Here is a 12,713-nt window from a genome sequence, read left to right on the forward strand (position 1 = left end):
AGGAGGAAACCTCTGGTGCGTGAAGGGCAGACCTGAAGGTCCCCACAAGAGCTTTGGGACGGACGTGCGTGGGCAGGCACCCCCCTCCTGTGGCCAAAAGAGGTACTGCACCCGTGTTCCCAAACAGGCCAGGCTCTAGGTTCTCACTGGGGAAGCCCAGTGAAATGAAGCCGGGGCTGCAAGGAGCTGTGGACCCCAGGAGGTTCCCACCTGTTTTTTTGTTTGTTTTTTGAGAAACCTGAACAGTGGAGAAAATGTATATATATGCTTAGAAAGAAAATGCTAGAAAGACAGTGTTACCAGTGATTCTGGTATAGGTGACTAAATTTTTCATCGCGTTTATACGTATTTTAAAACTTGGTCATGTATTACTTTTGTTGATAAGAGAAAAAAATGTATTTTTTTTTTTTTAAAAGAGCAGAAGTGACAGAAAAGTGCCCCAAGGGGGTACTGAAGTGGAGGCCAGGTGGCTAGTGCGAGAGCTGAGTGGCTTGGTGAGAAGCTGCTGCCCGGGCAGCCCTGGGCATTTCACACCTGTGGAGCACGAGCCACGCTGAGAAGGTCCGTGCTGGGGACCAGGCTTCCTGGAGGCTGCCCTCCTGGCCGTTTCTCTCTAGCTGCGTCCTTCAGCTCACACGCACCCAGCCTCGGGGTCCCTGCCCCTCTGCCTTTCTCGCATGTGCTCATCCTTCTCCCATCAGAGTAGCACTCTCCTGACCTGGTCTCGCAGTGGCCCCAGCCGCCAGGTTCTGGGTGACCTGGAAGTGTATTCCACACGCTCACACTGGAGGGTTCTCTTCTGCGTGGTCTCTGGCTTGTAATGAGGGCTGGGTCTGCTCAGAAACTACAGCCACGCGTGTTCCATCCATGGGGTCTCTGCCTGGACAACTTTTCTGGCTGGAGACAAGCAGCTCACCTGGCCGGCAGTTCTGGCCACTCTGGTCACCTTCCCAACTCCTCTCTTCTCTCTCCTGCTTGAAACTCTTCTCTGGGGCGGGGCAGCTCCTCGGCCTCCCCTCTAGGAAGTTCCCTGATGCTGGTCTAAGGGACTGGATCTGGAGGGCCAAGGACACAGCCCCCATCATTGCTAGGGTCATTCTTGACTGGAGAAGTTCCCAAGGAGGCTCACTTGTGCTGTGGGAGGGTTACATTGCAAAGAAACTCCTCATGAGCTTAATTTCAGAAACCTTCTGAAATACGTAAAATATGTTTTTTAAAAAATCAAATAAAACCCCTTCATTATAGAAATTTTCAACCCCACTAAAGAGAATATAATAATACAACGAACTCTCATGTTCCCATCACCTAACCTTCATAGCTATTCATTTACTGCCATTCCTGTTTCCACCACACCTCACCACATTTTGTGTGTGTATGTGTCTGTGGAGTATTTTAAAGTAAATCTCAGACAGTATATTTTTTTTCTGATCGGTAACTCAGTATGTATCTCTAGCAGATAATTAAATTACACTTGACGTTTTGGGGGAATATGTATGGTAACAGAATAGTTTAGTGATCTCCTGTACCCATCCCCACCTCCAGTAGACACCCAGCCAATCTCCTTTCATCTGCTCTCCCCTCTCCCACCACAATGGATATTTTTCAAGCAAATCTCAGACATCATTTCACCCATAAAATCGGCAGTATGTGTCTCTAAAACGCTTTTCCTTTTTAAAGCATAACCCCAATATCATTATCACAACTAAAAATTTTAAACAGTAATTCCTTAATATCATACATGTTCACATTTCCCTGATTTTAAAAAATTTCACAGTTGGTTGGTTGTTAGAATCATAATCCAAATAAGGTCTACAGGTTGCATTTGGTTGATAGTCTCTTCAGGTCCACTTCCCTCTTAAAAAATATATATTTTTAAATCTAGTAATTTGTTGAAGTATTTCAACAGTTTGTCCTTAGAACGGAATGACACAATGCTCGAGCACCAGTTCTGTGCCAGGCACTGTGTTTTGTGCTGGAAATAAAGGCGTGAGCAGATCTGGGGCAAATCACTGACTCTCTCTGGGCTTCAGTACCCGCTTCTTTAACAGAAGAGGATTGGACTAGATGCTCTCTAAAGGCTCCACTCTGATTCACTCGGATCCCCATCTCATCTCTAGGATCCACTGTGTGGGTCTACGCGAACCGCAGTCAAACTTACTCCCAGGGAACCCTCGCCTTGACCCTACCGAGCGGCGCCGGTGGGGGCAGGCCGGGCCGACACCCTACCTTTCTGGGCGGCCGCCCACCTGTCGGGGTGCTAGGAGGTCGAGATAAAACGGCAGGAGCTCGCCCGGACGCCGGAAAATCGCTCTGACCGCGGCAGCGAGCTGTAAAGGCAGAGACCTTGCGCACGGGCCGGCCCTGCCCAACTACACTTTCCACAGCCCTCTGCAGCCAGCCGGTTACCACGGAGACGGGCCGGGATAGTCGGCTCTGAGACTGTCCGTGGCCTGGGCCTCCGGGTGGCCGTATGCAGAACAGCCTCTACCCCCACGGCTTCCAAACAGGCCGGGCACGCGCGCCCGCCACCCAGCCCTTGATTCTGGGGCCCGAGGAGGCAGAGCCATTTGGTTCGGTCTGGGCCGCCGGGAGGCTTAACTACATTTTCCAGAAGCCTCCGGGCACGCTCGCGCGGGGCACCGAAAAGGTAACATCGAGTTGTTGCCAAGAAGACCAGTCCCGGCGTATTTGGGCCCCTGAAGCCCGTGGACAGAGGAGTTGGAGACAGAGAAGAGGGATAGGAGAGAGAATGAGGATGGGAAATTTGTTTATAAAGCAACATAAAGAGTACACTCCCTCCTGTTTAACTTTGTTTCCACCAATGCTCAGGGCCAGCGTGAGCATCGCACAGCCCTCTGGGAAATGCAGATGGCGCTGCCCTAAGGGCCATGGGAAATGTAGTCATAACAGCCACTACCTCGAGCACCTACAGTAAGGATACGGGATTGAATCCTCCCTGCTTCTCCCTTCTTTTCCACTCAAGCACAATATTTACCTCCCCAATGCGTACAGAATCTCTCCCTTTCTCTTCGTGCCAACCCTCAGTGCTGTATTTCAGACACTCCCTTAAATCTATTCTCCTCACGGCCACCAAAGTAATTGTCCCTGCTCTCTTAGGGCTCTTACACAGCTAATAGAACCAAGTCCACATTAACCGGCTGGCATGTATATTTGACCTCTCACCTACTGTCTCCCACTAGTCTCCTCATATGTAAGAACCATTCTCTTTAGATTGTTCATCTCATTTGTGATTGACATCTTAAAGCCATTGCCACCATTTTTTAAAAATGCAGAGCACAACTTCTTGCTTTTAACAGTTGCCCCCCCAAAAGGGTGATACATTCCAAGTGTAGCTGGATTTGCAAAATATTCTTGAAAAGTACTTGAAATAGGTTTCTATCAGTAGAAACCAAGTTTCTCATACTTCGATAAAATTAGGATTTTATTTCTCTGAACAAAATATTTCATTACATGATCTGGTTAATTCACACCTAGGTGTTTTCCAGGTCTTGTAAAGTCACACAAAAGATTAAAACAAAAAACAAAAACACAATGGTTCTTGTATGAACTACTTATCACAAAACTCCGGTAGGATTATAAACAGTCTTAATAGATTTTTTTTTTTTATACAACACTTTGAAAGTCTAAGATCTATACACTTGATCCAAAGAGCTGTAAGCGTGGAGTGAATCTGCCTGAGGCTTTAGAGAAAGGAGGCATACTTTTAAAGGCTATCAGAAAGCCCAGATAGGAATGAACTGTACGTGTAAGAAGACAGATGAGGTGTTGCCCACATCAAAGCACCAAGAAACTTTCCTTGTGAAGTGGGAATACTTGGCAGACAGAACATTTCCATTAGCTTTTAACTTCGGTAGGAAGAATGGCCCAGATCATAAACATAGAGAATTATTTAACTGATAAAGCCATTTAGAAGTCACAGTCAAAAATACGTAATCTCTTAACATTCAAAAGCAGAGTTTCCATCTTCCTCATTTATTTAATTTCTTTGGCTTTGGTTTTTAAAATGTAGAATCCTTCATTTCTTGCCTGAGGAAAGAGTACGTTTGTTGAAAAAGCATCAGCCAAGGCCAGGATATTCATGTAGTTCTCAGGAATCAGGTGGGGAAGGCTGAAGTCAAGATCTAGAAGGGCCACAGTTCAGAATGATTTTCTTTTTTTTTTTTAAAAGGAATTCCTTTATTTTTATTATTTATTTATTTATTTATTTATTTTTGGCTGTGTTGGGTCTTCGTTTCTGTGCAAGGGCTTTCTCTAGTTGCGGCAAGCGGGGGCCACTCTTCATCGCGGTGCGCGGGCCTCTCACTATCGCGGCCTCTCTTGTTGCGGAGCACAAGCTCCAGATGCGCAGGCTCAGTAGTTGTGGCTCACGGGCCCAGTTGCTCCTTGGCATGTGGGATCTTCCCAGACCAGGGCTCGAGCCCGTGTCCCCTGCATTAGCAGGCAGATTCTCAACCACTGCGCCACCAGGGAAGCCCCAGAATGATTTTCTTAAGTGGTACCAATGCAGTTACCTTTTCAATGGGTATCAGGAGCACTGCTCTTTTATTAACTCTTATATGTTCTCAGTTACCAGCAAAGCTCCATCTGTTGTTATAGCAACTTAGCCTACACTTTGGACATAAGGGTCTTCTGGTATTCCAGCAAATGTATAATGATCTCCAGGAGCTTTCCTGAACAATTTTGAGATACGGACATTCAGGTTACAATATAAGTTGTAATTTTCTTTACAACAGAGCTTCAGAATACTACTTGGTCATTTGATTGGTTTCAAGAAATATGATGCTATATATATCTGCAACATACTTGCAAACCATTTTCTGGGTGGTTTAGCTCCAAAAATGGTTATTTGCCCTGCTGTTGTTGCTGTGGTTGTTATTGCTTTACTAGGTTCAGTCTCAAAGGGTGAGACTCTTAGCCAGGTCCACTTGTAGACTCATCTGCCCAGTTACACAAGACAGTGGAAAGAGTGGGGGCATGGGATCCAGTTCTGTCCCTGTCCCTAACTTGCTGAGTCACCTTGAACTAGTCATTTGTCACCCCCCTAAAACCTGCTCCTCCTCTTCTACTAACGCCTCAGTGACCAGCATCTGTGGTAGGCTGAATAATGGCCTGCAAAGACATCAGGCCCCACTCCCGGTAACGTGCACATCCTGTAAATGATACTTTGCTTGGAAAAAGCGTCTTTGCACATGTGACTAAATTAAGGATCTTTAGATGGGGAGATTATCCTGGGCCCTAAATGCAATTATAAGTATCCTTACAAGAATGAAGTAGAGGGAGATTTGAGTCAGATACACAGAGGTGAAGGCAATGTGAAGATGGAGCAGAGAGAGATTTGAAGATGCTGGCCGCGAAGACTGGAGTGATGGGGCCACAAACCAAGGAATGACAGCCGCCACCTCTACACTCGTCCTCCTTCCGATCCAGCCCTCACACTGCGGTCAGAGGGGCTTTTCTACCATGGAGATCCGACCACATCAACCTGCAGTGAACATCCTTCAGTGGCAGCTCAAACCCTGACACCTTGGCCGGGTGTAAGAAGCCCTTCACCATCTGACCCCTGGTCCTCTCTCCTCACCCACACGCACACCCACCCACCTCCAGTCCCCTCCTCCACACACTCCGCCTCACTCACTCAGACACTCCCTCCTCCACACAGCCTTGAGTGACGATCCACTACCGAGTTTCCCACACTTCTGAGCTGTTTCATGCTTCTGTGGCTTTCATGTGCCTTGTCACATCTGTGATAGAGAGAAAGGAATTTTAACCATATGCCAGCACACACAGCAAAAATCACTGTGCACTTAGAAAATGGTTCTGTGACACTGTAAATCAGAAGTAGGATTCTAAGACCAGCCGTCTTATCCTTCCCTCAAAAGCGCTGATGCACTTCCCTAAAATTCCACATTCAACGTACCTGTGTCCCAAATCATGTTTTTCAATGCCATTAAAATGTCCATCAATAAAAATATAATATTTCAACATAAATTGTTAGTAATTGTAATATAAAATTCCCAAGTAAATGATTAAGTGGAATATTACGCAGCTGTAAAAAAGAAAAAGGCAGCTCTGTATATAGTTACACAAATCCTCCAAATAAAAAAAGTGAAAAAAGTTGTAAAAAAGTGTGAATAGTTTGCTACTGTTTCCATTAATAAAGCACAATCATATGTGCACAGGAACGGGGTTTGGGGACAGGGAAGACAGGGAGACTTCTTCACTAAATGGTCTCTTGTAACCTGTGCACATGTGGCCTCTTAAATTTTAAAACATTTTTCTCGATTCAGGGGCTCACAAGGGTTGTACTCTGGCTATGAACATAAATGAAAGCTGCTGGGTTAATTTTTCTATTGAGCTCTTGGATAATCATTAAAAATCAGATAAAAATAATCTCTGTTTTGGAGTTGTAGTCTCAAGATCAATTATTATTATTGCAACTATTACGTAAAGAAGATTTACTACAGTTTGCATTAACGTAATCTTGTGTTCCTTGCAAAAGTTCCAACTGAGAGCAGGTCAGGCAGAAGGAAATTAACCTGGGCCTAAAATGTGCTCATGGATAATCCAGGCAGTTTACTAAGAGTTGACTGTAGTTCAATCTAAATTTACCAGGGGGGCTTCCCTGGTAGCACAGTGGTTAAGAATCTGCCTGCCAATGCAGGGGACACGGGTTCGATCCCTGGTCCAGGAATATCTCACATGCTGCGCAGCAACTAAACCTGTGTGCCACAACTGAGCCTGAGCTCTAGAGCCCGTCAGCCACAACTACTGAGCCTGTGTGCCGCAACTACTGAGCCTGTGTGCCGCAACTACTGAAGCCAGTGCACCTAGAACCCGTGCTCCACAACAAGAGAAGCCACCACAATGAGAAGCCCATGCACCACAATGAAGAGTAGCCCCTGCTTGCCGCAACTACAGAAAGCCCGCACACAGCAACGAAGACCCAACGCAGCCAAAAATAAATAAATAAAAATAAAATTAAAAAATAAATAAACAAATAAATAATTTACCAGGGAACTGTCATTATCTGCCAACACCACTCTCTCAAGCAGACTGCCCACACAGCTGCATTTCAGCCCTCTTCATTGTAAGAGTGAAACGCAGCCAAGCATATTTTTCATCTCTTGTGTCTCTACTTTTCTTCCACTCTCAGTTGAAAAGACCTACATCTAACTTTTTTTTTTGGCTGCGCTGGGACTTCGTTGCTGCGTGCAGGCTTTTCTCTAGTTGCAGCGAGCAGGGGCTACTCTTCGTTGCAGTACGCGGGCGTCTCATTGCGGTGGCTTCTCTTGTTGCGGAGCACGGGCTCTAGGCACACTGGCTTCAGTAGTTGGGGCACGCAGGCTCAGTAGTTGTGGTTAATGGGCTTAGCTGCTCTGTCGCGTGTGGGATCTTCCGGAACAGGGATGGAACCCATGTCCCCTGAGTTGGCAGGTGGATTCTTAACCACTGCGGCACCAGGGAAGTCCCTACATCTAACTTTTGATCTACTTAATATATTTTCAGGTTGGCTGTATTAAAAAATTCAAAAAGTACAAATTATGAAAGAACAATAATTCATAAGATCACTAAAACAAACTCACTTGTACAATAAGCTATAAACTCACCATATTTGCTTATCCTGAGCATTAAATCTTTTGACTAGTTTTACAAATGGTTGTTATGACAACAAAACATTGTTTTTCCCTGTATTACATGAAATAATATTTAAGAATTAAATTCCCCTGAGATAATAAAAAACGTTTTTAGGAGATGTATATGTATTCCATCTTCCAGTGTGATATGGTGTCCAGATATCAAGGACATCTAAATAAAAATAAAATCTTGGAGAGGTTAAATGCTAATATTTTTCAAAAATATCCTAGGCAAATTGTACAGATTAAGGAATGAAAATCACATTTAAACCAATCTATGTGGATTAAACTACTGTTGGTATCACTGGGCTATGACAGTTACAATTCCACAACTTTTATAGTATGACATAATGTGAAGGGGAAAAAAAACCACCTCAGTTTTCCAGCTCTCTGGAGAGATCTGGGGCAAAGGAATCAGAATTCAGTAACAGGAGTTTCTCAGCTGAACTGAGGACAGAGAATAGATGGTATGAGTCAACTCCCTGGTGGACTGTTACCTTTGGCCAAATAAGGAAAATGTCTTCTACAGCCAAAGGGAGATGAGAACCTTAGTAGGTGGATGGATTTCAGATCTGCACTGAAATTGACTTCATTTGGGATGCGGAAGCGTCTAGGTGAAGGCCGGTTAGGTGATAATTGACATCTCCTCCCGGTCTCTGCTCTCAGACACTGAGTTGATTATGCTTCTTAAATACTTTATGAACTCCATTCTGATCTCTTCTGGGTCATCCTCAAGATTTGAGTGCACCAGCTTCAGCTTGTTCAAGGGTGGCGCTTAAAAAGGAAAATAATGTAATTAGGCATGAACTTTTAGTGAGGGGCTATTTCTAGCTCCAAAGAACCTGAGTCTTTTATATTTTATTAAAAAAAAAATTTATTTATTTATTTGGCTGAGCCGGATCTTAGTTGTGGCACGCAGGATCTAGCTCCCTGACCAGGGATCGAATGCGGGCCCCCTGCATTGGGAGCGAGGAGTCTTAACCACTGGACCACCAGGGAAGTCCCAGGACCTGAGTCTTACAGGAGCCAATTTGTTTAACTTTCCCAAGTCCAAAAATAAAGTTGTGCCTTGCTTGACACAATTTAACAGAGAAAGGTTTCATCACACTGCCACCTGGCAACAGGATCACAGCTCTCCAAGCCACTTCCAGGCCTTCTTTGTTCTTACACCAGAAGAAGGCATTTCTGAATTTTGAGTTGTTTTTTATGATCACTTTGACACCTCTGTAATGGTGTGTGTCACATGCAAATTGGAGCTTAAAGGCAAGTCAGGAAAGAGTGTCCCTAATAGTACCGATGAGTGGCTAAAACCAGGTTTTTTTCCCCTCTTAGTGTCTGCCTACTTTTAAAGTGTCTGCATGCTGGCCTGGATGGTACAGCAGATCTTCCAACCCAGCAGTTCTGATTTACGTGGTAAGAAAAACAAATGTCTAGGACACAGCAGATGCTCTTTAACTGCACAGGGCTGCTGGTTTCCAAGACACAGGGCAATATACAAATGCTCAGAGCATTTCAGACTACAGCAGAAAGGAGAAGTCCAGGCTCCTTACCCAAAGCCAGGTTTCCTTTGTCACTTCCAGAGCCTGGTTTGTGGTGTGCAATTAACAGACATTGAGTATCCTGTAAAAACTGCTGCTGGACGAAGCAGGAATACCACATCTCAATTTCCTTCAGGTGGCTTGGGATGTCAGCATTGAAGACGATCACCACCCCGTGAGAGTCCTTCATCAGGGCTGGCCAGCAAGACTCGAACCTGCATGGCAGAAAAGGATGCAGCGTGAAGGGTAGGTGGCTCTGGTTTCTGCATTTGTTTTGTTTTTAATTTTTATTGGAGTATAGTTGATTTACACTGTTGTGTTAGTTTCCGCTATACAGCAAAGTGATTCAGTTATACATATACACATATCCACTCTCTTTTAGATTCTTTCCCCATAGAAGTCATTATAGACTATTGAGTCCCCTGTGCTAATATAGTAGGTCCTTATTAGTTATCTATTTTATACATAGTAGTGTGTATATGTCAATCCCAATCTCCCAATTTATCAGCTGCCCGCCACTTTCCCCCCTGGTAACCGTAAGTTTGTTTTTTACATCTGTGACTCTATTTCTGTTTTGTAAATAAGTTCACTCGTACCATTTTTTTTAGATTCCATGTATAAGCAATGGTTCTGGTTTCTAACTGTGGACTCTGAAAATAATGTCTAAGTATTAATCATGAATGGATGACCTCTCACTATATCATAACCCAGTCACTAAAGTTTCAAGAGCAATGCATGTCACCAGTAATTGATGGAGCCCCTAACACATGCTAGGAAGGGCGCTCGCTAGGCCCAAGTCCAAGGTGCCTGGCAGGCAGCTGATTTTTGAATCATTTGATGGAACAAATGCTGTAAAGGAAACGTACTTTGGATCGCCACCACAGTCCCAGAGCTCAAATTCACACCCCGTGCTTTTGTCGTTGCTGGTAACGTGTGGGTTCTCAAATTCCAGGATCCTAAACATAAAAACAAGAGCAGCACCTCTCCTTAGGAAACGTTATACTTTGCGGATGCCACCAGCACCAAAGTCAGGGGCGGGTGATGGTCAGGGACTCTGTGGGAGGTGGATTGGTCAGGGCTCACCTCACTCCTTGGGTTGGGTTGTATTCGGTGATGTCAGAAGATTCTGTCAGGAAGTTGGCCAAAACGGTTTTTCCACTCTGTGAAAATGAAGACAGTGAAAGATCGTTGCTGAAGAGCAGAAAAGTAAACCATAAGCAGGCCCTCCAATAGCCAGCTTGGACCCAGGTGGGATGCAGTAGAGGCCACGGCCACCCTGAGATCACCAGGGCAGAGGGCTCTCTCTGGTTGGGTGGGCACAGCCTGCTCTGGGTTGCAGGGAGCACAGATTTCAGTGCTGGCTCTGCCGCTGGGTGACTTTACCTGCTTCCAAGCAGAGGGAATAACTAGTTCAAAGGCACCAGGCAGGAATGGACGTGGCACATTTAAGGACTAGAAAGGCTGGTAAATTAGAAGAGTAGTAAGGGAGAGGGAGATGTGTATGTGCAGAAATCATTTTGTTGTCGAAGCTAGGTAATGGATACTAGGGTTCATTGTTCTCTCTCCCCTTGTACGTGTTTGAGAATTTCCATTTTAAAAAGATATCTATGTTTGTTTTGCTTTTCATAATTCTGAGCATATTGTTGTTACTTGCCTATTTAACAGTTTACGTCTTGGAGAGTTCTCTGTGTCAGTTTACATGGATTTGCCTTATTTTGTTTCACTGCTGCACAAACTAAGAATGTACCTTAGTTTGTTCAGACATTTGCTCATTGATGGGCACCGAGGGTGTTTCCATCTGTTCAATATTGTATAGGACTCATGGGGAATGTGGAGGAGTCTTTAGCTACAGTAGCTTTTGAGAAACGTAATTGCCACGCTAAAAGCTGTGCACGTTTAAAATTGCAATCCCAGAATACTCCTTTCCCTGAAAGCATTCTAACACTGCATGTTATCAATATTCTAAACTTTTCTCATCCAAACTGATGAGCAAATAAGTGCCATCTGTTTGTTCTGTGTTCTGTGACTGTGCGACTGAGCATCTTTTCATACTTATTGGTCAGTTGTATTTCTTGTACACAGACTTTGCTACATTATCTTGAGTTGCTTCTCTTTTCTTTATTGATTCTTAAACTTTCCTGTATGTTCTACCTATGAATCCTTTCTTTGTCATGCATTTTGCTAATACTTTTCCCTGGCTTTAACTTTGCTGTCATTTCTTTTAAGGCTTCTTCATTTTTGTGTTGTGTTGAAGACCTTCCCTGTCACAAGATTAAAAACATAGCTTTCCATATATTCATCTACTACAGTGGGTCCCAGCAAGTGGTCCCTGGACGACCAGCATCAGCAAAATGCAAATTCTCAGGTCCCTCCCAGACCAACTGAATCAAAACCCTGGGATAGGACCAGCGAGTTGTGCAACTGCCCACCAGGCAATTCTGATGGGTGTTTAAGTTGGAGAGTTATTCATTTACTACTTCCACAGTTGTTCTTTTACACATTTAGCTTTTTGGTCCATCTGAATTTTATTCTTGTGTACGGTGTGAAGTACACAGGTAGATTTAATCCCCCGCCACCACCACCCACATGAAAAGCTAATAGTTCCAAGACCAGGTAATAGTTCAGTCTTTCCTCCTGGTTTTCTTGTTCCACAGACATATCTCATTAGGGACAGCCACAGGCGCAAAGGAGAGTCATGAGATCTAGGCTCTGATTCCATAACGCCACTCACTACCTTGGGCCTTCGGGCCTTAGTACAGCCGGGTCGAGGTCTGGGAACACCGAGTTCACGGTGAAGCCAGCGGCGCACACCAGGATGGGCGCGGTGGGACTGGGCTCCCGGCTCCTGGGCCCCACCCCCGCCCGGGCCCCGCTTGCCGCCCCGCCGGCCCAGGCCTCACCTCGCAGGGCCCCACGAAGAGGATCTTGGCCTTCAGCATCGCGGCCCGCAGCCCGCAGACCCGCCGGAGCCCCAGGCGCTGCCAGAGTCCTCGCCGCCGTCAGGAGCGGAAGCCGCCGCGCCAGCCGCCGCGCCGGTTGGCTGCCTTCGTTCCCATGGAGACGGGAGCGGTCGCGGGGGCCGACGGGAGTGGGCGGGTTTCTGCCGGGGGTTGGGGACCGGCCGGGCTCCCGAGGGGCTCTGGGGTGGTCTGCCGGCTGCCTGGTGGGCGGCGTGGGTTTCGGGTTGGAGGTGGGCTGCAAGGCAAAGCAGGAGAGTAGGAGGGAAATAAAAAACCCGGATCCAGATTCGCTTGTGAGCGGGGGAGCCCGCAGAGCTCGCGGGGTCCCAAATCTCCTTTATTCCTCCCCGTAACCCCGAGAGCTCAAACGGGCCAAGTAGCTGGTGAGGTGGGGTTAGAACCAGGCAACTGACGCCTATATGACTCTGGCATGATACTGTCCACATTGAGAACGGATTTATCATATCCCTGGCCCAGTCTAGAAAAGGTCAGGGAGAAAATGAGTCTCTATGGTTCACCACTCACCGTCATTTGGATAATCTGGGAGAAACCAAAAGGAT

General features: G+C 45.8%; 1 protein-coding gene across 3 annotated transcripts; it reads right to left on the reverse strand.

Moving 5' to 3' along the window:
* Positions 1–453: 453 nt before the first annotated feature.
* IFT22 (intraflagellar transport 22) lies at positions 454–12,229 on the reverse strand. Of its 3 annotated transcripts, none has more exons than XR_451371.3 (6): positions 12,094–12,229; positions 10,277–10,353; positions 10,060–10,149; positions 9,206–9,408; positions 8,153–8,429; positions 454–5,762 (listed from the first exon to the last, which is right to left on the reverse strand). XR_451371.3 is itself a non-coding variant. In XM_007186597.3 (5 exons), exons 1-5 carry the CDS (start codon positions 12,130–12,132, stop codon positions 8,281–8,283), a joined length of 558 nt encoding a protein of 185 aa, XP_007186659.1. In that variant the 5' UTR covers positions 12,133–12,229; the 3' UTR covers positions 5,975–8,280. The 3 variants fall into 3 exon arrangements, 1 of the variants encoding a protein (XP_007186659.1); XR_451372.3 differs by lacking the exon at positions 454–5,762 and adding an exon at positions 5,975–7,532; XM_007186597.3 differs by lacking the exon at positions 454–5,762 and having other exon boundaries at positions 5,975–8,429.
* Positions 12,230–12,713: the final 484 nt, after the last annotated feature.

This window comes from Balaenoptera acutorostrata, chromosome 15 (assembly GCF_949987535.1).
Source record: "Balaenoptera acutorostrata chromosome 15, mBalAcu1.1, whole genome shotgun sequence".
Lineage (NCBI taxonomy): Eukaryota > Metazoa > Chordata > Mammalia > Artiodactyla > Balaenopteridae > Balaenoptera > Balaenoptera acutorostrata.